Source organism: Tursiops truncatus, chromosome 1 (assembly GCF_011762595.2).
Source record: "Tursiops truncatus isolate mTurTru1 chromosome 1, mTurTru1.mat.Y, whole genome shotgun sequence".
NCBI lineage: Eukaryota > Metazoa > Chordata > Mammalia > Artiodactyla > Delphinidae > Tursiops > Tursiops truncatus.
In genome coordinates this window covers 63,795,973-63,819,749 of record NC_047034.1, presented here as the reverse complement: position 1 = coordinate 63,819,749, position 23,777 = coordinate 63,795,973, and the positions used below count along the sequence as shown (strand labels likewise).

At 44.9% G+C, this 23,777-nt stretch overlaps 1 protein-coding gene across 2 annotated transcripts in view; it reads right to left on the bottom strand.

The window, feature by feature from the left end:
- The window catches only part of RXRG (retinoid X receptor gamma), a 44,407-nt gene extending 29,403 nt beyond the window's left edge, over positions 1-15,004 (bottom strand). Inside the window, exons 1-2 of one of the 2 annotated variants that reach the window (XM_073804887.1) lie at positions 14,575-15,002; positions 10,011-10,061 (exon numbers count right to left, since the gene is read on the bottom strand). Coding sequence is in view for 1 of the 2 variants with exons in the window: in XM_073804885.1 (XP_073660986.1) it covers positions 14,575-14,623 (49 nt within the window). In the remaining variant the exon portion in view is untranslated. Of the gene's footprint in view, positions 1-10,010; positions 10,062-14,574 lie in introns of both variants that reach the window. The other variant, XM_073804885.1, reaches the window with a different exon arrangement.
- Positions 15,005-23,777: the final 8,773 nt, after the last annotated feature.

Below are 23,777 nucleotides of genomic sequence, written 5' to 3'. Positions count from 1 at the left end.
TGTGCCCTTCTAGTGATTCCACCTAAGAGTTTCAGCCTATCGGGTGTCTTGTCTCATAAACAGATGAATCCCAATCATGATCTTTTAAGTACCACAACTGAGGTGAACCAAATGCTCTGGGTCCACAGAGTAGTGGTAAAGGGGTTTAAATGAACAAGTGAAACACTTCTTATGTGTCCTGAATAGGCAATTTCCATACATTAACTCATTTTATCCTGATAATAGGCCTATGAGTATCATCTGAGCCTTTTTTTGTTTTTTTTTTGTGTGTGTGTTGTTTTGTTTTTGCGGTATGCGGGCCTCTCACTGTTGTGGCCTCTCCCATTGCGGAGCACAGGCTCCGGACGCGCAGGCTCAGCGGCCATGGCTCACGGGCCCAGCCGCTCCGCGGCATGTGGGATCCTCCCAGACTGTGGCACGAACCCATGTCCCCTGCATCAGCAGGCGGACTCTCAACCACTGCGCCACCAGGGAAGCCCCTCATCTCAACCTTTTACAGATGAGACCACTTAGGCTCAGTCTCACCCCCATGCTGCTCCCAGTTCCGGGATGACTTACCCCCACTTCCTTTGTCTAGCAAGTTCTGATTCATCTTTCAAGGTCTAACTCAAGTATCACCTCCTCCAGGAAGTCTTCCCTGGTATTCCTACTCTGGTTTAACGCCCTTTTCTGTTTTGTAAGTAACAGCTTGTGTATTTCCTTGTATTTTCCACTAAATTGAGAGGGGAGAAAAGTGTCTGTTTATGTATCCTCACCACTAGCACTGTACCGGCATTAGCCGGGAAATAAGCGGCAGAGCCTGGATTCAAACTGTCAATCTGAAGCCCGTGCTCTCTCCTGTGTGCTCTGTCAAGGATAGCAGAGATGATTCAGAGAGCCATCATATCACAAAGTACAAGGTAACTCAATTATGAAATGATCTCATGCTGAAAGTTCATCTGAAGAAGAGAGAAGGGGGCACCTTCCAAGAACTCAAGACAGAAAAAACAAAAATCTTCCCAGACGGTCACTGATTAGAAAGAACAATTTTAGACTCTTCTGAGGCGCTGGAAGTCTGTGACATTTAAAGAGGCCAATGTACACCTTGAGCCTGTTACTAAGATAACATGTGACAGGTGAGTTAGGAGCCAGCCCGACTTGATGGGCAAGGAGCCGTGAACTCGGCAGGGATGACAGCTGTCCTTCCCCACAGCCAAGCCATCTGAGGGAAACCGACTTTCCCTTCCAGCGTCGGCTTTCCAAAAATGGACCAAAGGGCCCTGCATATTCTGTTTTAATTGGATCTCAGAAACTATGCCTTTCATTTCTATATCCCCCAGGTAAAGCCCAGTACCTTACACCAGGCTCAGAGCTATGGGACAGACGGGAACAAGATTTTCCTTCACACATTCATCAACCTGAGAGTTCCCAAGGTGTGGAAACTGCAACACCAGTGGTAAGGGACATTTTAGGTCGTGTTTTAAGCGGTATGTAGGCAAACCTTTTGAAAATATTAATAGTTTTATATTCATTTTCACTGTCTCCTATTTACAGCAAGTGACTCTGCTTCCGTTTTTTATATAAAATGATGTTCCTCAAAATTGCTATTTAAGTTTTCAAAAGAAAAGTAAATTGACCTCAGAACACTTCTGAGTACAAGAACACATGTTCGATATCATGAAAATAGTATGCAAAGGTATGATGTTTAAGAAACATGAACTGTGCAAAATATAAAAATATGGACTTGGGGAAATTCACAAATTGCTTCCAGAATAAAATGGTATGTGAGAGAGATTTAAAAGTACATTGTTTTTATTATATTTAATAATAATATAAATTAAGACAATCAGAATATGGCTTGACTACTCAGTGATGACAATGGTATATTGCTGAGATAGAATTAAACACAGTTAAAGTTTGATTTACAATGGCCTTTAAAATGTGGTTTGTTTCTGTTGAGTCAATGACCCAGAAGAGATGGGCTACGTTATAACCGTATTTTTTAAAGTAAAATTCCAAAAGACAAATACATCTTACACAAATGCATTTTGGTTCTTTGCCTCTCACAATGACCCAGCGTTTCTTAGAAATAACAGCCTTGCTTTTAGAAAAGGTGGAAAACAATGCCTACAATGACAAAAGTGTTTCTCAATGGAAAATTAATCCATTCTCCCAAATAGACTCTAAAACATACCTGTCCGTGACATTTTTATCAGTCTCTTTCACTCTCACTCCTTTTTTTTTCATAGCCATGTGGGAATTACAGCTAGCACAAGTTTTCCAGAAACCTGGGTTCTAGTCCAAATCCGAAGTCAAGTTTTTCTCTAATGCTTCTCCCTGGCTCCTCTGCAGAGGCTGGGAGCCCAGTTCTCCAGCCTCTGCAGCCCATCAGCCTTGCTCGCTCCCTGACCACACACCCTCCTGATCCCTGTCAGCCTCTCACACCATGCCCACTGTCAGATGCCCAGGAAATACACAAAATCCGTACTCTGCAGAGTTCACTCTCTTAGCATAGCCATGATTTTTATAGAAATTAACTTATCTGATGGGAGAGGACTTTCTCAGGGGCTTCTCTTCTCTCCTGGTGACTGAAGAAGCGCCTTTCGTATTCCCGGGCCTTATTCTCCCTGGTAAGGAGTCAGCACACAATGGCTTCTAAGATCCCTTCCAATGCTGCTCCATGCACATTGAGGTAGGTAGCACATGGCTCACTGGCGTCTAAAAGAAGTGCAGGTGGTGGTCTGCAATGGTCTGAGTCTGGACCACTTGCCAAGGGGCCCCTGTCATCATCAGCTGGACCATGTTAGCCCTTCAGGCTGTTTGGGATTCCAGATTGCACTTTGAGATGCTGCTGGTGTCACCAGGAAGCAAAGCTCTTTGGGAATCTGCAGGGTGCATACACTCTATTGATTTCCGAAGTCTGTGTGTGCATTGTATGGGCATTAGGGGTGCAGTCTATGTGGATTACAAGCCTCTGAAGCCCAAAAGTCCTAGGTTGGATTGAGGTTGTACCACTTTCCAGTCACATAAAGTTGAGCCAGGAACTGGACCTCTCTCATCCACAGTTTCCTCAGCCATAAATGGAGACATGCATACCTATCTCAGGGCTGCTAAGAGCATCTGAGACGACTGGCCCAGTGGTAGCAGCTGCAATTACTTACCATACTGTAAAAGTGGTGAGGGAGACCTGAGTCTGGCTTGAATACCATTGTAGAAGATTATGTAAGTAAAGGGTTTAACCCAAGCCATGTCAATAGTAAGTGCTGTGTTAAGGATTGTCTCTACCATACACTAGTACGTACATACCAGTTGTTTATAGTATTAGTCACTCCTCTGAGCACAGAGTGCCCCTCCATTATCCCAGCCACCCCAACCCTTCCCCTAGGACCCTCGAGATCTCCCCAGAATCCATCCCAGCACAAAGATATCCTCCATGCTAACTTCCATTCTGAGTACCTGGTGACCTACTGCCTGTCACATATTTTAAATTTCACCACGATTATCATTGTGGTATCTAGCACCGTGCCTGGAACATGCTAGATGCTCAAAAAATATTTGTTGCCTAATCAATGAATGGAATAGATTTTTTGGTTAATTAGTGTATACAACTATATATAGAGTTCATCGATAGAAATTATTTGCATAAGAAATCTATGTCCCTGATGGTTTACCAAATCCAAAATCCCTGCAATCTCTAGACAACAAATTGCATGTGTGTGTTGAGGGGGTACTTATTGAGAAAGAGAAGCCCAGGTACTTAGAACTACAGAATTCTTACCAAGGCAAGGAAGTTGCTTGGCAACATTATCCTCAGCCAATAAACGTAAAATGTTAAGCATGAGTCTTTCTAATTGGCTAGACAAGAGAACAAATGGCTTGGTGCTCCACCCCTTTCCTGCTGTACCTGGGTAGAGAATTCACTGTCCCAGCTTCAGGATGGAATGGAAACTTATGATGAATCATTGATAATGGTTAATACCCATCCACAGGGAAGGGGACAGAGGCAAAAACTTGCTATTTCTAAGAGTCAGAACTCTCCATTTGAAGTCCAGGGAACATCACAGGGCCCTACCCCACTCTACTCTCTGTCACGGTGGGCACAATCTCACACCCCATCTGCCTCCTTTTCTCCAATGGAGGAATGTAGTACATAAGCCTAAGAATCATAGAATATTCAGAAACCTGGCCTGTTCTTCCTAGTTGAAGGGAAACTTGCTCACACAGCCTTTCCCAGCTTGGCTTGTAATACACAGACAGGCTGCAAGAGAGGTAGGCCAGGGTCTGCCGTATGAAGACACTTAACTGACACTTAAATTTTATCTCCTCTACTAAGTAACAACAACAGATAATATTTATTAAGCAATTGCCATGAGCCAGACATGGTTCTAAACACTTTACAGATATTGACTCATCTCATCCCTACAAATTCCTTTGAGGTTACCAACTCTCACTCCTATTGTACAAATGCAAAAACTGGGGGACAGAGAAATTAAATAACTTGCCCAAGAGAACATGGCTAGTAAATTATACAAGTGGCATTCGATTCTAGGGGAAAAGCAGCAGACCTGGATTTTAATCCCAGCCCCACCTTATACTATACTAGCTGTGCAGCTACTTATAGCAGTTACTCAGGACCACTCTTCCATCAAGCCTCCCTGGACCCAATTTCTGTCCCCAACTCTGCCCTTCCTAACCCGACTCATGGCCTCTCTCAGGACTTTGACCTGGTACTTTCTTTTTTTTTTTTTTTTTTTAATTTTTATTGGAGTATAGTTGACTTACAATGTTGTGTTAGTTTCAGGTGTATAGCAAAGTGAATCCGTTGTACATATACATATATCCCCTCTTTTTTCGATCCTTTTCCCATACAGGTCAGTACAGAGTATTGACTAGAGTTCCCTGTGCTATACAGTAGGTCCTTATTAGTTATCTATTTTATACATAATGGTGTGTAGATGACCTGGCACTTTCTGACTAGAACACTTCCCATCTGCCTCCAGCCTCTCACATCAAACACAAGCTCTGGTTTCCTTCATCAGGGGTCCCAGCTCAGCCTAACCTTTTCCTCCCTCTTTCTTCCACAGAAGGGATACTCAGATGCCAGGGGCTGTCTAATATGCGTTTCTTATATTTAAACTGCTGTGGCATTTTCAAAACCCTTTCACACACACATCAGAGCCGCACGGCCACCCTGAGACCGGATGGGAAGGTATTTTACAGGCACTGAGCTCCACATTTTAACAGATGTGGACACCAAGATATTAGTTCTCAGGGAGTGAGAAGAAGTAGAGGCTGTATCTCTTAACAGGAAGCTTTCTCTGCTACCAATGTCCTTTCTGGCTTTCTTGATGGGGAAAATGAAGAAACGTGATGGAAGTGGCTAGCGAGCTGTGGGAGAAGAGGCACTCCTTCTGCCCCCGAGGCTCAGCCCCCTTGGCCTCTCAGCAGGAATAAGAGAACACAGCAGCTGATAGGCTGACACGGCTGTGTGCAGCCCTGGCCAACTGGCCAGCCTTTCTGGGCTCACACAGGGTAGCTCTGCCTGATTCCTGCAGTCCCCAAAGGAGAGCTGGCTGGCTGTTCAGGGTAGGGGCTGGAGGTTCCTTCTTCTAGTGCCTGGAGAAGGGGGAGGGGGAGATTGGCATCCTCCACTCCCCCCTCCATCCCTCCCTTCTCCCTCCACCCCACCCCATCCCCTAAAACCTGTAATGATGGAGGTAGTGAAAAGCAGGCAAAGATTAATAATCAGCCTCATTATTACCAGCATTATATATAATTATAGCAAAACCTCACTCATTTGGATCAATTGAGAGAAAAATCAGTCTAAATTCATGACAAGTTGGCAGATTACTTTTAAATTACGATTTTAATACTTCTAAGTAACACACGTGAAGAGTTTGTTCTTCACGTACCACAAGCTAATGGTTATTAAGTGGGGATTTTATAAAATCTGCTTTAAAAGACTCTTTTGTAATTAACACTCCGTTAATATGCTAATGGGGTTCCTACTATGCTTGCTTTTTAAATTGCTCGAAAAACGATGTAACGTAAAGAGGCTCAACACTTCTACAATCTTAGTTGCTTAACAAACCTTTTTTGTTCTTTTTTCATGAATGAGCAAATACAAACTAGCTCCTGCCATGATCAGTTTAATCACCATTCCAAATTAATTCTGTCCTAAATTAATAAGGCCATATTGTTTTGGGGTAGAAACCAGACTTTCAGGACTTGAAGAACCACCTTATTTTATAGAAGAGAAACTAATCCCAGAGAAGTTGCATGACTAGGTCGAGGCCACACAGGACAAAAACACTGGGTCTTCTGCTCCCAGGTCCAAGCCTATTCCATCCACTACATACTGCCTTACATTCATAAAACTCTTTATAATTATCCGCTGTGTATTTCCCTATCAGTTATTGGTTCCATCAGTCAAAAAATATTTGTTGAGCGCCTACTGTGTGCCAGGCTCTGTGCTAGGCACTACGGATATAGCAGTCCTTTGGAGGCCACTGTCTGTTCCATTCAAGCTTCAAACTGACTCAGAAGAGTTGGAAGGGCAGAAATTATCCCCATTAGGCAGATTAGAAAACTGAGGTTCAGAATGATAAAGTGACATTTTCAAGTGCTTATTGTGAATTACTAGAGACCTAGAATCTGAGTCTAGCATTATTTCTGTCAACCTTCCTACACGTAATTAATGGCATTTGGCCTGCAAACCAGCCTTCCCACCCAGGACCAAATTTGAACTTCTCTGGTACAGATGGATATTGTGCCATCCCTAACACATTCGAGGCACCAGGGGGTACTGGAGCAGGGTCTCCACCAACCAGGACAGGCTGTCTGACCCTTTAAACAAGTTCCATGCACTGATACACCATGTACCAGCCCATCCACCAAGACAAATGCCAGGAAGTACTCCAGGCATTTGCTGAGGGTGCCCCCCTCTCACTCCTTGTTCCGGAAGTCCTTGAACACCAGTTCTGCCCACACCCAGCTCTTGAATCCATGACCTCAATCCCTTTCTCTGTCTATATAGGCTTCTTGTACATATATGCTCTCCCTAGCCTCTCAATATGGACTGTCTTCTAAAGACAGCAGTTGTCTTAAAATACAGCAAACCATATCCCTAGTGCAATGTTACCATTGGGTAATGGACATGGTATTATTTGTTCTCAGATTCCAGGTACCTAAATTCCTTGAATCTATTCACTTAACTTCAGCCCCAAGAAACGTTTCCAGGAATAATTCATCTCTAACTGTTCTGCAGACTTCAGAGCTTGTAACTGGTTTATATACTCCTTCAGGGCAGAGGATGGGTCTTAGTTCTTGGTGTCCCACACAATTCTTGCACAAGCCAGATGCTGAGACAAGGTGTGCTAAATGAATGATTGACAGGCATTCCCGGAGCAGTCTGGATATACTTTCCCTCCTGAAGATCTCTAACCTTTGCTCTGCTCCCCATGTCACTGGGGCTGAGAAAACATAGGTACCGTGAGCCCCAAGCCTTCCAAGGGACTGCTTCCTCATGACACTAGTGACCAGCCAAAGGAGGGACAAAAGAGATACTGAGTCACAGAAATGAAACTCAGGCAACCAGCCTAGAAGAAACAGCCCAACATATTTATTAAACACTTTCTTTGCCGCTCCTCTTTTAGTAAATGCTTTTTTAACCAAAGATCACAAGCTTTTCCATTTTTTAGGTTCAGATGCTGAATTCTGAAATCCCATCAGGAATTTGAGTTTGGTCTTCAACCTAGAATTGCTTGCTCTCTCCCTCACCCCTTTCTCAGTTACAGTATCTGATAAGGGAGCCAAGGGCCCCAGGGTACGCAAACTGAAATTGGGGAAACTCAGGGGAACATGACTCGTTAAGAACACTGGCCTGGGGCGAAGGTATCCTGAAGATTATAGGGATGGGAGGTCCCAGGTCACTGCTCTGTTTCTGCCGGATCTCATGAGTGTCTGCCCTGGAATAACTCGTTAAAATACAATTTTCTGTAACTGGCACAGAATCGATGTCTTCTTTACTTCATTTTGTCAGCCTCTCCTACTGCACAGTCTGACACTTTAAGAACAGGCATACCTCCTCTAAGAAAAACCTACATACAAAATTTCAGCTGAACTTACTACCATAGTCTCCAACTTTTCTGAAGTAGGAAAGAGAAATGAACTTTTACTGTGTGTTTACAATTATCCAGGCTTTATTTTATTGAACCCCTATACTGTGGAAAGTTAACCCTGACCCTGTGTAGTTGGTAGTACTGTTATTTTACAAAAGTGTTGGAGGAGGGCTCTCTGTGGCTTAGCCACCCTCTACTCTTCTTTCTGCCACCCCAGCTGGCTCCCGAGGGGGCTCAGGGGAACCCAGTTTGAAGACCGTAAACAGCCACAGGTCCTGGGCAAGCCCCACCTTCTTTCCCAAGTGTCCTCATCTGTAACTGAGGGGTCAGAACGGAGGAGCAGGAAGTCCTTTTTCTAGCTTTAAAGATTGACCCAGCAATCCCACTACTGGGCATATACCCTGAGAAAACCATGATTCAAAAAGAGTCATGTACCAAAATGTTCATTGCAGCTCTATTTACAATAGCCCGGAGATGGAAACAACCTAAGTGCCCATCATCGGATGAATGGATAAAGAAGATGTGGCACATATATACAATGGAATATTACTCAGCCATAAAAGTAAACGAAACTGAGCTATTTGTAATGAGGTGGATAGACCTAGAGTCTGTCATACAGAGTGAAGTAAGTCAGAAAGAAAAAGACAAATACCGTATGCTAACACATATATATAGAATTTAAGGGAAAAAATGTCATGAAGAACATAGGGGTAAGACAGGAATAAAGACACAGACCTACTGGAGAATGGACTTGAGGATATGGGGAGGGGGAAGGGTGAGCTGTGACAAAGTGAGAGAGTGACATGGACATATATACACTACCAAACGTAAAATAGATAGCTAGTGGGAAGCAGCCGCATAGCACAGGGATATCAGCTCCGTGCTTTGTGACCGCCTGGAGGGGTGGGATAGGGAGGGTGGGAGGGTGGCAGATGCAAGAGGGAAGAGATATGGGAACATATGTATATGTAAAACTGATTCACTTTGTTATACAGCAGAAACTAACACACCATTGTAAAGCAATTATACCCCAATAAAGATGTTAAAAAAAAAAAGATTCAGCTCTTGCAGGGAAGGGAAGGGGTGCAGGGAAGTTATTTAGAGGTAGTGCTGTTAATCACGCTAACTGGGGGACAATCAGAAACAGTAATGAAACTTCTCTGGAATGATCCCCTAGGGGTTGGCAAACATACTCAACAGGGCACATCCCTGTGCATTAGCTTATGCGTTTGACCACAGCTGCTTCCCCATCACAACAGATCTGAGCAGTTGTGGAAGACACTATAGCCAGCCAAGACTAAAATGTTTACCATCTGGCCCTGTAGAGGAGAAGTTTGCCAACCTCCACCCTAAAATACAAAATCAAGTTCCATGTATTAAAATCAAGTGAGGTTCACCTGGAAATTGCACAGGCTCCGGATGCGCAGGCTCAGAGGCCATGGCTCACGGGCCAGCCGCTCCGTGGCATGTGGGATCTTCCCGGACCGGGGAATGAACCCGTGTCCCCTGCATCGGCAGGCAGACTCTCAACCACTGCGCCACCAGGGAAGCCCTGGAAATTTTTTTGACCTTTGTCTTATTAGCACCTTTGATGGCTCAGTCCCCTGCCCCCACCCCTGTCATTTTATTCATTTGCTGCAAGTATGCATATTCAAGAAAAAGCATTATGATCCCTAAATAAGTTGTGAAGAGCACAGAGTAAGAACTGAATATGTTAATTGTTGTTCTTATACATAATTCACCCATTTGGGGTGGATCTGGGACTCCACACACCCGCTCCCCTCCACCTCCTCTCCACCCTTCCCAGCCCCTCTGCCTTCCCCAGCAAGCAGCCAGCGATATGCACAGTGTAGGGTTAAGCGCAACACTCCTGACATCTGCCCGGATTTGGGTCCTGGGTCCACTCCTTACCAGCTGGGTGATCTTGGGCAGGTTACCCAACTTCCTTGTGGCTCGATGTTTCTGTCAGTAAAAATGGGGACAGGGATAACAATGGTACCTTGCCTCCTAGGGTCCTTGAGAATATTAAATGAGACGGGGCATGTAATGCCCTTGGAAGAGGGCTTGGCACATGGAAGGTGTCTAATAAACGTCAGCTATTATTTTCACTCTTTTGAGAAAATCACTGAACCAAGACCTGGGTCAATCTCATGAAAGCCACCCAAACCCAGGCATTCTAGAACATTCACTTCTTAGATTCCCTGGGCCTCTGTGTTTTCTACTTTCAAATAAGAGGAGAAAATAGCAGCTTCCTCTGGGAGCCCTGGCATCCCAGCCACCCAACTCTGGTGGTTAAATTCTCTGCAGATACAGAAGCTACATAATGAAGGGAAGGAAGAGGTGGAGAAGTTTGATTACCCTTTGCATAATTTCTTCCCCCAGTTGCTATTCAGCTCTCTATCTCTTGGTAAGATTGTAAATGTTTCAGAAGATAGTTTATACTGAATATGTTCCTTCCTAAATCTCGTAAACAGTTATTCCTTCCTACATAAACCCTAACCACTTACATCCATCGTAGGTCCCTATTAGCCACCCACACATTTGTTGGAGGGGAAAAATATGTTCTGGCGCGCGCACACACATACACACCCTCCTCCCACATCCTCATATTGCCCTCCACACACACACACACACACACACACACACACACACACACACACACACACATACACACGCACCTCCAACTCAACCCCTCCTCTATGGCTATTCTTAGGTGAGAAGGGGAGTATTCTACACAGATGGTCAGAGTCTGTAGGGCAGGACTCTTGCAAATCAGTAGGGCCCCAGAAGAAGCCAGCAGTTAATTGTCCAGAGGCCACCATTGCTCTTGAGTGACTGCTAACCTATCCTGCGCTTTATTCCTCAAGGCCAGGCTACTGTGTCTGCAACCATTGGGCAGTACCGTGGCTGGCTTAGGGCTCTTCACCCCCTCAAGGCGGGCACTGCGGCCTTAGCTTCCTGCAGCAAGTCTGTGGCCCACAGAAGCCGTGAGAGGCAACTCAGCATGTCCTGGACTCTGGAGCCAGACTCCCTGCATTCAAAGCCTTGGCTGTGCCATTTTCCAGCTATGGGACCTTAAAAGAAGTTACTGCACCTTGAAATGCCTCAGTTTCCTCGCTGATAAAAGGAATGTGATACTATTAGTAATAGTACCTACTCACTGTGTTGTCATGAGGATTAAATAAAATAATACTAGTGAAGTGTTTACAATGGTAGCTGTAAGCGCTACTGCGTGCTTGTTAAATGAAACAAGAGAAGTCCCCTCTCCCCTGATCTCCTTCTCACCCTGAGGATTACCGCACAATTGGACGGGGGGGATTACAGGCTTTGTTTTGCCATCTTCTTAGAGGCAGCAACTGTCTCATCCAGGCAAACAAATCTCTTACTGGGCAGCTGGCAAAGCCAGGACTTGGCAGAAAAGGAGAAGAAAGGGGCTCTCACCTCATCACATGGCAGGGCCCAGAGTTGGGAGAGTGGGCACGCTGGTGGGGCTGCTGCAACCCAACTAGTCCCCATTCTGTGGCCACTTTGACCAGTGTCTTGTTCACGGATGGGGGGAAGGCCTGATATCTGGTAAGCACAGCCCAGATGCAAACCTCAGGTGTTGTTTCCCAAGGGTGACATTGCTTCCCTAGAGCTCCTCACAAAACCCAGGATCCCTCTGTGGTTCCATTTGCTAATATGTAAAAGGGCAGGGGTTATACACTAGATCACTTAATATGTGTGGCACAACTCGCTGCGTTTGGGCAAAGGTGGTGAGAGGCTGCAGGTAATTTCTGCTCTCATCCTCAGGTTTCCCCAGTGCCTATGGGTGGGTCCTCCTCCTTCCTTCCCTCCCTCCCTCACCACTGCAAGTTCTCATGAAGACCTCCATTTTTAAGGGGTCCCTGTCCTTTGCTCAGTGTTTCCGCCTCTTAGCTGGCAAAAGCAAACAAAATGGAAAACCTCAGCAGAACTATACAAAATAATTGTTCTCCTCCCTCAGGAATGGGGAGGAAAAGAAGCATCAGGGGGAGATGTTTCAACAGCCTAGATTATCCTTTCTCCTCCCACCCCTCATGTTATATCAGCCTACTTCTTCCATGGTCCAGCCAATTGTGTTTCCTTTTATCTGAAACCTAATTACACTAAATACCAGAGCTCTCACAATTATGAAAATTTAAACCAGCAACGTATGTGGGTCTTCATGGATTCAATTTTATTTCCCCAGATTCCTAATTCATTATTCTACAATAATGTTTGATTTTTAGATTAATTTGCATTTTAGTACTTGAACAAAATGGAGGGGATGAAAAGATTAACTTTTACTAAATACCACATATACAGGCAACACTCTATAGCTGCTTTTTCAAGCATTTGCACGTTTAATGCTCACATCCATGATCTGAGGATGGGATGTTAAACTCCGTTTTAGAGACGAGGCTTAGAGAGGTTCGATAACTTGCCTAAGGTCACACAGCTAGTAAGTGAAAACCTAGAAACCAAACTCAGTTCTCTCTCTCTCTCTCTCTCTCTCTTTCTGTGTGTGTGTGTGAGGGGCTTTTCCAGAAGGGCTCTCCCCCTCAACTCCACATAACCTTAAACTATTCCTGCCTTTGTTGAGGCCTCAGTTTACACATCTATAATATAAGAGGGCTAAGATGCTCTTTGAGGTCCCTTAGGAGGCTACCGTCCCAAGATTCCAGCCAGCAGCCCCCAGCGAATTCTGGACTAGATCTTCTTTCTCCAGATTTTCTCTCCCTACGTCTGTCCACCTTCAATCCTTTTATTCACCCCGACTGTCGCAGAGGGTCTCCTTGGCAGTCATGAAGCCATAACCTCACAGACCTCAGGGGTCCCAAGAATTTCATGGATAAGCACGTTCTTCAGACAACTGAACTCAGAGGGAAAAGGAAAAAGTACTTCTCGGCTGTGAATGGGACCAAGATGGGAGCTGAAAAGGCTTTTCACACCCAGGACCCAACTGTAAACTGGAGATCAGATGTCCAGGTCACAGCCTTGGCCACCACTCTCAACGGGTCATGTCACAAGACTGGCCCCAAGAGCTTCAGCATTACCACCTCCAGGATGTGTGTCCATGGCCCCCCACCCGCTGTGTCCAAGTGGCAACCTCCTCCTGCAACAGATAGGGCACATGCCATGCAGTATTACAATCTGTCTGGGTAATAACAAGCTTGCCCGGTCCAAACAGTAGAGACTACATCTCACGCACATCTGTATTACCAGCGCCTAACTCCATGCTTGGCCCACAAAACCACCCAATGTACCCCAAATGAATCAGCAAACCCCCTGGCTTAATGACTCCAGGACAGGGACCCCATCCACTGGCCATGTCCCACCACACCTTATAGAGGGGACTGCCCAGAGGGGTAGGCGAGCTTTGCCCCCAAGCCTTCAGATGAATGGCCTATGACCCACAGGAGGTGGGGAGAGCAGGGACTTTTCAGTTCTCAAGACCTGACAAGAGTTTCTGCTTTGTCTTGCCTGCCAGCATCCGCGGGGCCAAAGCTCTCCCCTTTGGCTCCCAAGAACCCGACCTATACGCCACCAGCTGCCAAGTGAGAGGCCAGTTGGTCAGCTGTTGGTTCCATGTATCCAAAGTTGTGCGACTGTGCTGCTTCTGTCGCCGAATGGAAGGAGCCTTGGGACCGAAGTGCCTGGGTGTGAAGGCAGCCCCTGGGACGTGCCGCCCAGCTGCGCTGCCTGGCTTGGCGACTTGGAGCTCCAGCTCGCCTGTTTTCTGCTATGAGGACCTGGACCACCCAGCCCCTCCACCAACTCCCAGATTCCGACTGATGGCAGCGACCCTGGAAATGGAATCGGGGGCAGCGGCAGGGGAGGGGTCAAGAGGCTATTAGCAAATCAAAAGGGGAGAAAACAGAGGAAGGAGAACGGGGTGGCAAATTAAAGTGCTATGTTTTCTTTTTTTAAAAATGCAATTCTAAGGAAATCTGCTTTTAAATAAAACAATCAGTCCCTTGTTATGAAGTATCCCAGGGACCCTTAATATAGGCAAAACCTTTTTAGTCACATTTTTTTTTTCCGCATGGCAAGTTGGATAATAGGTACCTCCTAGTAATTTCCCCTACCTTTTCCACTCTTCACACCCACGCAAACACACCGGGTTATAACAATGCACTTAGTCTACCTTTGTCTCAGACATATTCCCAAGCATGTGGGTTGAGGATCTCCTTAGAATATCCCCATATCCTCCCATCCGTTCACTCATTCTGATGTACAAACAGATCCTCACCTACGGACCATTCTCTCCCCCTCTCTCGCTCCCTCCCTCTCCCGGCCCCTGTCCCTCTCTCATGCACACACACACACTCACACACTCGCACGGAAACACACTATATATGCCTATAAACATATATGCTCTCCTACTTCAACCCTAATCCAGTTATCCGGATCTCCCCATCTCCGCTCCGTCTCTCCAGACGGTCCCCACGGTGAAGCCATGTGAAATACCCACCTCCGAAGCCTGTGGGAAACTTCATGAAGTGAGAATAATTTCCGTACATGTTGACTCTTCAGTTCATAATCCTCCCGGGCGCGTCTGCTCAATCGCTCGGCCTCTCCCGGCTCCCGAGCGCAGCCGGGCTCCCTTCAACTTGGGCTAGCAAGAGTGGTCATCGCTTCCTACCAGCCCGGGCAGCTCGGGCTGGGCCAGCCCTCTGGGATTAGTCAGGAATCTGCCTCTCGATCTGAGAGTCCACATCGTGCGTTGAGCCGGCGGTGGCGGCAGCAGCTGGCGCCTGTCAGTAATCACGCATAATGCCGCCGCCGCTGCCGCCACTGCCACACTGCCACCGCCGCGCTGCCGCTGGAGATCCTGTTGCTAGTTTGATTAAGTCGGGGCTGGGCTGCTGCGTGCGACTCTTCCACCTTCCGGCTGGTCCCCAGAGGTCCCCACCGGTGGTGGCACAATCTATTATCTGGGAAGCCAATCGATGTGTGACCGCCCCAGAGTAGGTCAGGACAGAGGAGGGGGAAGTGGCCGGGCGGGGGAGTGTGGGGGGGTGTGACTCTTTAGGTGCCTTTTCTTTACTTGCAGCCCCCAAAATCAATGGGGTTTTATTAAAATGCATTTTCTCACTGCGGCTTCTATCTATCCAATGCACTTGGTATTTGATCTGGGAAAGGCGGTGGGGATAGGGGCCAAGAGAGAACAGAGCCCTTTCATAAACACAAGATTGGCCAAGTGTGAGAGGCCATCCTCAGCTTTGGAAAACTAAACGAGAGTGGCCCTTAGATCTGGGGTGGGCCCCTCCTGTTCTGGTGGCCGGAAGCATTTGTCTGTGCTCTAAAGGTAGAAGCTTGACAAAGGCAGTTAGAAGCCAGAGCTCGCTGACACAGAAAATATACAGGTAGGAAGGACAAATGGGGTGGTCCTTCTCTGATATTTCACTGGACAGATGCTTTTACCTTACATACCACTGTTATCAGGCCACCTGTTCAAAAAGCACCATTGAGTCCTCAGTGGCACAGAGACTCTTGGGTGCAACCAACCCACAGATGAAAAAGCCTAAGCATCCCTTTGATGTTTGGATCTACTATACAGCTTTCCTGACAAGCCACTGCTCCACCTATACTTGAATACCTCCAATAATGGGGAGCTCACTACCATTTCATTCTTTTCCATTTCTGGACAGCTCTTACCATGAGAAAGTTTTTTTATTAAGCTGAAATCTGTCTCCTCCCCGCCACTTCTGCCCACAGGTTCTAGGCTACTCCCTGGAGCCACACAGAGAAACCTGTGCAGTCTTTCACAGTAGGATCTTCTGCAAAGTCAGAGATAACTCTCCCAAGCCCATAGTCTACCTTCTCCGGGCATTCTGGCCTCTTTTATTCATTCCACATATCACCAACTGTTCAAGACTATTCACAGCCTATCCTTTTTCTATGAATATACTTCAATTTACAGAGATTCCCTTATGGTAGGGAAGGGGGTAGGCCAGACTTGGATACAATACTCCAGATATGGTCCAAATCTTCTTGTGCTGTATGTACTGGCAGGGCAATGGGAGTGCTATCAGCACGCCCTCCAGGGGTCAGAGTCATGGACTAAGCTCTGAGAGGCTGAAACAAAGATGAGAGGTTTTCTCCTGATGCAGCATGGCTGATAGTCAGAGAGGCAGTCAAATCAGGTCCCCATGGGGAAAAATACCCCAAGATTCACATGCTAGGAGAACCCAGAACAAAAACTGAGAATAAAGGGCAAGAGGCAGGAACAAAGTCAGGAGGACAATGGGGGAAGAGGCCAAGATGAACGCCAGAGCAAAAGCAGGTCAGGAAGGAGGAAGAAAGATCAGGCCGTCACTGTGAAAAGTCTCGGTGACTGGAGCTCGCCTGGCTAGTCACTGGTCTCATAGCATCAGCTGAGAACCAGCATGGACGTGACCAGTGCAAAATACACACAGAATGTCATTTGCTTCCTTGCATTAGCTTCTGGTCAGCCCCCCATGCTTATTCATGTTGGAATTGATAAATCCCACACCCCAAGTTGTATTCTCTTTTATGCATATTCTCCAACCCATTCTTGGGCAATTGGTTTGGGAGTCAACACGCAATATCTTCCTATATTCCTCTGAAATGAAAACATTTAGATTCATTCATCAGCCCGTATTTTTTGAGATTCTGCTTCTTTTGTCCAGTGTATTTTTTATTCCTCTCCCCATATCACGACTTCTGAAGATCTGATGAACTGCTTTCCATATTTTACCCAACTTGTGGGTAAAAATGTTGAAAACGACATAGCAAGGACGTCTTATAGCATACCACCAGAAAGTCCATTCATTAGTACCAGTGACACTTTGTTCTCCCACTTTCTAGTTTTATGTCCTGGAGAGGGTGTACCTAAAGAGAAAGCCCCAACTCAGAAGCCAGCCTTGCTGGCAAATCCCAGGTCCATTGCTTATAACCTCGTGATATTGGCAAGTTACTGGATCTCCCTGAGCCTCTGTTACCACATAGGTTTGTTGTGAGGATTAAAGAAGCCAGTACATATTAATCACTTAGAATGTGCCAGATACATAGTAAGTGTTCAGTATGTGTAAGCTTTTGATGATGTTGATGATGATATAACTTAAAGCAAGTCGATTTACCCCGTGTTTCCTTTTTCTCATTTTTAAAAGGATGGAGTAGTTTAGATGAGTTCTAAAATCCCCTTCACCTTTAAAATTCACTGCAAATTACAACATATACACACTACTATACATAAAATAGATAACCAAAAAGGACCTACTGTATAGCACATGGAACTATACTCAATATCTTATAATAACCTATAATAGAAAAGAATCTAAAAAAGAATAAATGTATATATGTATATATATATACACATATATATATAACTGACTTACTTTACTGTACACTTGAACCTAACACAAAATTGTAGATCAACTATACTTCAATAAAAGAATAATAAATCAAAAAAATTAAAAGAAATAAAGTGGAAAAAAATTCAATGCAAATTAATCCACCACCCATCCTGTAATTGCCCATTTTCTCCAGAGTGGTATCTGAAACAAGTGTCTTATTGAAGTACAAACTAAATTTTCTATGGTACTCCTGTCAGAAGAGAAAATGAGATGCTCAAACATAATTGGCTTTCCGGTGAACCAGTGCTGGCAAGGGTTCTTCCAAGCACTCAAAAACCATCCTTTAGAAAGCTCTCTATAGAGCCTTGTCCAAGGTCCATGTCAAGATGACCTGTTGGTGGTTTGTGGTGAACTCTGCTTTCTTCTCCTTGTGCTAAATTAGGTGTACTGTCTACTTATTTTCCTCACAGAATAAAGACTAAATTCCTTAGCCTGGCGTGGAAAGGCTTCACCATCGCATCTCATCCTATCTTTTGAGCCCTACAGAGGAAAGTGCTCTGGGAGAATAATGTGAGGCGTCCCCCCTGCTGTTCAGCTGTGTGCCCTTGGGCAAGCTCATTTACTCTCTGGGGCAAACACCCATACCCCCGACCTCACTGAGGTTTCTGCATTTGGTTTTTGTTTGGTGGATCAAATGTGATGAGAATTGTGCATACATTTTGGGTTGGTTTGGGGTTAGGTCTGTTTGTTTGTTTCATATTATAAAGGTCTATACAAGCAAGGAAGTAATATTTTCTTGCTTTTCTTTCTTCCCTTTCTCCAATGGTCCCTTCTGCTCTTGCTAATTTGCTCATTCACTGTGGGAGCACAATATGTTCATTCCAACTTCTGGTTCGTCGTTCATGCCCGTTTACCTTCTCCCAACTGTTTCCCCACATAAAATTTTCTCACATAAACATTAGAACACACAATAGATGCTCAATAAATAGTTTTGCATTAAAAAATGCTTGATATGATTAGACCCAAAATATCCCAGCCTGCTGTCCTTGTGGGATACCTTCCATATGGTTTAACATTCCATAACAAGCCATAAAATACTAAGCCTAAAGTACAAAAAATACAAATGTGGCTTTTCTTTCTAATCCACATTTTTTGCTTGGCACCACTGTGCCTTGTTTAAGACCATTGTTGATATAACAACTTTATCCTAACTTAAGCCCTTCCCAGACAACCCTGTGTCTCAGTCCCTGCAGTGTCTCCAGCTGGTCCTCAATTTTCATTAGGATGTAAAATTAAAAACCAAATACTCAGTATCCATAGTGGGAATTGGCTAATTCATTCATAGAATCCTGAGCTTACTTCTTGTCAAGGCTAATTATTTATTCCCCTTAAATGATACATTCTGCTTTTATGAAAGCCATTAGTGCCTTTGAGTAAATGTAAAGGGCATGTGTTTTCACTAGTATGTTCAACACAGACTCGACATAATATCTCATAGTCACTCTGGTAATGATGTGATATAGCTTTACCACTGGTCTTAACTTTTTTTTTTTTTTACTTTTGACCAATGGTGATAGAAAATAATTTTTGCAGCAAACATGAATGAAAAACTGAAGTCACTTATTTGCGAATTGCCAATAGACATTAGATATACAATTTAGACGCAAATATCTCCACACTGATGCTGTGGATTAATATTTTTATATTTGTGTAGTACTTTACCTACATGACGGTATATTAAGTTCAAGTGCTTTTACCAAAATATTGAAGATAAATAGGGCAGGCTGTATTATCACAATTTTATAAATGAGGAATTTGAGACCAAGGCTGTGACCGCAGAGAAGGAAAAATAGCTACTCTAACAAATTGCATGTTGGATGTGGTCTCACAGTTAGGTAGTGGCAGAAATGAGCGTAAAAACCAGGCCCCCAACTCTAAGTCCTAGCCAATGTATCTTGCACCAGACCATGATCCTTCTCTTATTAATGACATGTTTTTGTTTTGTGTGTGTGTGTATGTAAGGGGGGTTTCTATTTATATTGTTTTCTCTCTTTGCTGTCACTCATTCATTCACTTATCATTTAGCCAACACTTCTCGAGATCTTTTTGCCTGTCAGTTACTGGGGATACTCTAAGGGACAAGATAGATAAAGTCCCTGACCTCATGGAGCTTATGCAGTCGGATGGAAGAGATGGATATCAAACAAATGGTCACAGACATAAATATATCATTATAACCCAAGTTAAGTACAAGGAAGGAAAATAATTAGATGAGATGAGAGACTATAGCAGGGGAATCTGATTTCAATTGAAAGGCCAGGGCAGACTTCTCTGAGAAAATGACAGTTATACTCAGATCTGAAGGATGAGTAGGATTCAGCCGAGGGGAGAAAAGAGAAGTTGGGGGGAAGGTGTACCAGACAGAGGGAACAGAGGCTCTAAGAACCCTGAGGAGGAAGTGAGCTTAGTGCATTCAGGAAGTTGAGGAATAAAAATGTTCAGGTCTCCCCTTTAGAAGAGTTCCATCGTTCCACTGTCTCACCCACAATTCAATGTCAACTGTGTACTGCTGACAACCTTCCTGGCTTTGTCTCTCCTTCACATGCTGGTCAAATTCAGATGACTTGCCATTTTCGCATGGTGCCACCCCAGCAATCCATCTTCGCTCTGCTCCTCTGCTCAGAATAGCCTTCCCCTCTTTCTGCTCTCTGTCCAAATAACACCCATTCCCCAAGGCCATTCTCATGAGGCCTTTTATGTGGCTCTCTGTCTGAACCACTCTCTCTCCTAGACTCCCGTGGTCTATGGTTGGGACCACTCTTGTGTCACTCGACATTATTATTAACTCCTTGTGTTATTATAATCATGAGTGCAACTGAAAACCTGTCTTACTAGACAGCAGAGCTTAAATAACTGTCAACTTGGTCTGAGTCATTTTTGTAGCCCCAGCTGTCTTTACAACAGAGTCTAACACATAATAGAAATCTGGTAAATGCATGATTAGCAAATGACTAAGTTCATTGACTAGGCTGAGATCTCCTGATGTCAACTCCAGGGCACTGGACGAGAGGAGATGAGTGTTCCTAAGTCCCAACAGTCTTTACAGCCCAAATGTCATTTTAATGAGCTCTTTTTTTCTGGAATCACAGACTCACATGTGGACAGGCTCCATACTGGCATTAGAACAGTACATCAGTCTTGGTGACTGAGATCCTCTGAAGACAGAAATGAAGTACCTAATTCAGAAAGAGTGCCGATTAGCTTTAAATTAGAACTGTCTCAGTTATCATAAAAAATTGGGACATTTCCATGATGTGTCCAAAAGCATGCACTATATCTACAAGGTGTCATCGTGGCTTTGCAACCAGTCACATTTGTATTGTAGCTAACTGCTCCAGTCACTGGCAAAACCAGCTGAGTTAAGTGTGCCTTAAGGAAGCGATTTCCAAACTTGTCTGTGCATTAGAATCAGCCAGGAAGCTTAAAAAATTACAGATACTTTTGTCTACCTCCAGGATTATTCACTTGGTCTGGGGCTGTGGTCTGTGTTTTGGAACCTTTCAAAGAATCCCAGGAGATTCTAACACGCGGATGAGTTTGGGAACTATTGACTTAAGGAAAGAGAAGCTTTCTACAACAAGAGGCTAAGAAGGACCCATCAGCAGAAAATGAGAAAGCACTTCCCAAGATAGTTCCAAGGAACCAATAAGATCCACTTTGCCCATCTGCTAGTATATCCAACTGGGGCTTATGAACCCAAGAAGCTCTTGCTTAGCAGGAGATGTGGTGGCTGAGGCCATCTGCTGCATAGACTTGCATATACTGACTTGAGGTTTGCTGGCACTGTGTTCTCAGCATGACATGCTCACACCCCACCCCGTCTGCTGTCAAAATCTTTCTCGTTAAAGACACTATCTAAAGGCCGGTTCCTCTGTCAATCTTCCTTTACAAATAGTACTTCCATTGCTTTCCCAAAAAAACTTGCTTAAATATTTATTACTGCACTAGTTGAATTTCCCTTTGTCATAACTAGTTGTTAAACTGGAATCTTCTTCCTCAGTATTGGGAGACCCTCTTATTCATCTTTATATTATCAAAGAATCTAGCATTTTGCTTTGTACACATTAAGGGCTCAATAAATGCTTATTGAATGGATGCTGAGATTGCAACTATGAACAGAACAGGCTTTGTCTCTGCTCTCATGGAGCTATGAGCCGAGAGTTTAAGGGTAACTTATAACGACCCTTAACTCCAAACTAAATAACATTGTCATAAAAATTTCAAGGTAGAAGGAACATTTATAGAGATGCCTCCATCTCTTGGTTCCCAGTCAAATGACGATCATAAAACCCTCCCTGTCATAAACAACTCAACCACAGCTGCAAAGCACATGGGAGCTCTCAGGATACAGAACAACTGTGATCATGCTGAGAGAAGAATAGGGCTGAGACCAGAGGGAAACATCTGGTCCCTTCCAGAGAGAGGCCGGCCATGCGAATATGGGACACTCTAATCCAGACTGGGTCCAGATCCAAGGAGTCCCAGCCAAAGAGGTGGATGTCAGCCCTAGACCTCAGAAAGGCCTGTTCAAGTCCCTGCGAGGGAGGAAAAGCACTGAGGCAGAGCCCAGCCCCCGAGACCAGGTCACTGTCGCTTGAATTCTATTGAACCCATGTGTGTGGACCTGGCTACGGCCTACATGTATTCAGGTGTAGAGCTGGAGGCTGCAACCCAATCGCACACAGGCCAAGCAGTCTATTTTCAGATCCCACTTACTCTTGGGGAAGAGGCTCTAAATATACCATCCAGTGACTGCTTGAGGCAGACGCTCATTGCTGGCAGCTGAGCAGGGCGGGGCAGACAGGGATGTTAGGAAGCTCACCATTAACCTCAGCGCAGCTCAAAGGCCCCACCACTTGTAGAGCTATATTTACAGAAGGGCAAGTGTCTGTTATATTTGACTGGGTTTTCAGTTAGGAGTGCTTGGGCATATGCTTTATATGGCAGTAAAAACCACTATTTTGCCCTCTCCAGAGATCCACTGAGCAAAGCATGTAGACGCAGCAAAGGAGGATTTAGGCGAAACTGACCTTGTTCTGATCTCAGGCATTTGTGTCATAGCAAGATCTTGCAATTATATAAGCAATAGTACTGAAATTTCCCATGTGTATAACACCTGAGAGTCTACAACATGCTTTTATAGCTTATTTACAAACAGGCAGGAAATACTGTTAAAAGCAAAACCCAAGGGGGTTGCAGCCAGAAAGAATGTTGGATATTAAGACATGAGAATGTATCTTGCCGTAATGATTTTCTCCATAATGGGGAAGGCCTTTTGACTTTGTGTCCAGCAGAGACATAGGCCTCTAACTGCCAAAAGCCAAACACTGTATAACCACCTCCATTTCCAGGCAGCTGTTCCCAAAAATCCAAAAGGAATTTAGTTTCAGAAGGAATTGTGTGAGAGCTGCCTTAACCACCAGCATTCAGGTAACTCTGTCCAGTAGCAAAAGCAAATAGAAATAGCTGAAGACAGAGAGACAGTTGATTGGGGGTGGGAGGCAGGGGGGATACTGGGGTGTGGCACAGGGAAGGTCTTGAAAGTCAGAACGTTTAGCAATATCAGACAGAGTTTGAGTGATTGGTGTATTCAGTGTATCATATTAGCCTTAGAGGAGACAGTAGTGCCAGGTTTTGCTAGTATAAACCGTGGGACACCCATGAAGCTGGGGTCTGAGACGTTCCGCCTGCAGCAGCGTTGCTCAGAGAGTCCAGGCACATCTGCATCAGACTCATGTGCGGCGCCTTTTAAACACTGAGGCTTCTGGGTCCTGCCTGGATCCTCTGAATCAGAATCTCTGTGGCCTGGACCTGCGTCTCTTTAACGAGATCCACAGGTGAGTCGTATGAGCAGTGAAATTGGAGAATCACAGCCTTACAGAGTGGTGTCTAGAGCAGGCCAAATCTTAACTGGGTGTGTATGCCACTTTTCAGTATTTGAGATTATTCACTGGCCCCTCCTGGTTACTCCGCAGGCCAGCATGGAGGCCTTGTCGCGACCTAACTGATTGCCTAAAGGCGCAGTTATTAAGTAGTGGAATCAAGCTCGGAAACCAATTCTTTTGACTCTAAGTTTTGTGCTTTTTCCACTACGTTTCACTTCACCTTGGAGATGCAATCCTTGAACTGTCCAAACTTCTATCCCTGGCAAACAGCAAGCCCAGCGTCTGGTCAGGTGAAGGTTCTGAAAAATGGGTTGAGTGTGGCGGTCAGGTGGGAATGAGATGGGGCTGGCCTGCAGCCACAGGTTTTGAAAAGACTTAGTTGGGAGAAATGAGCCCGAGAGACAAGAAAT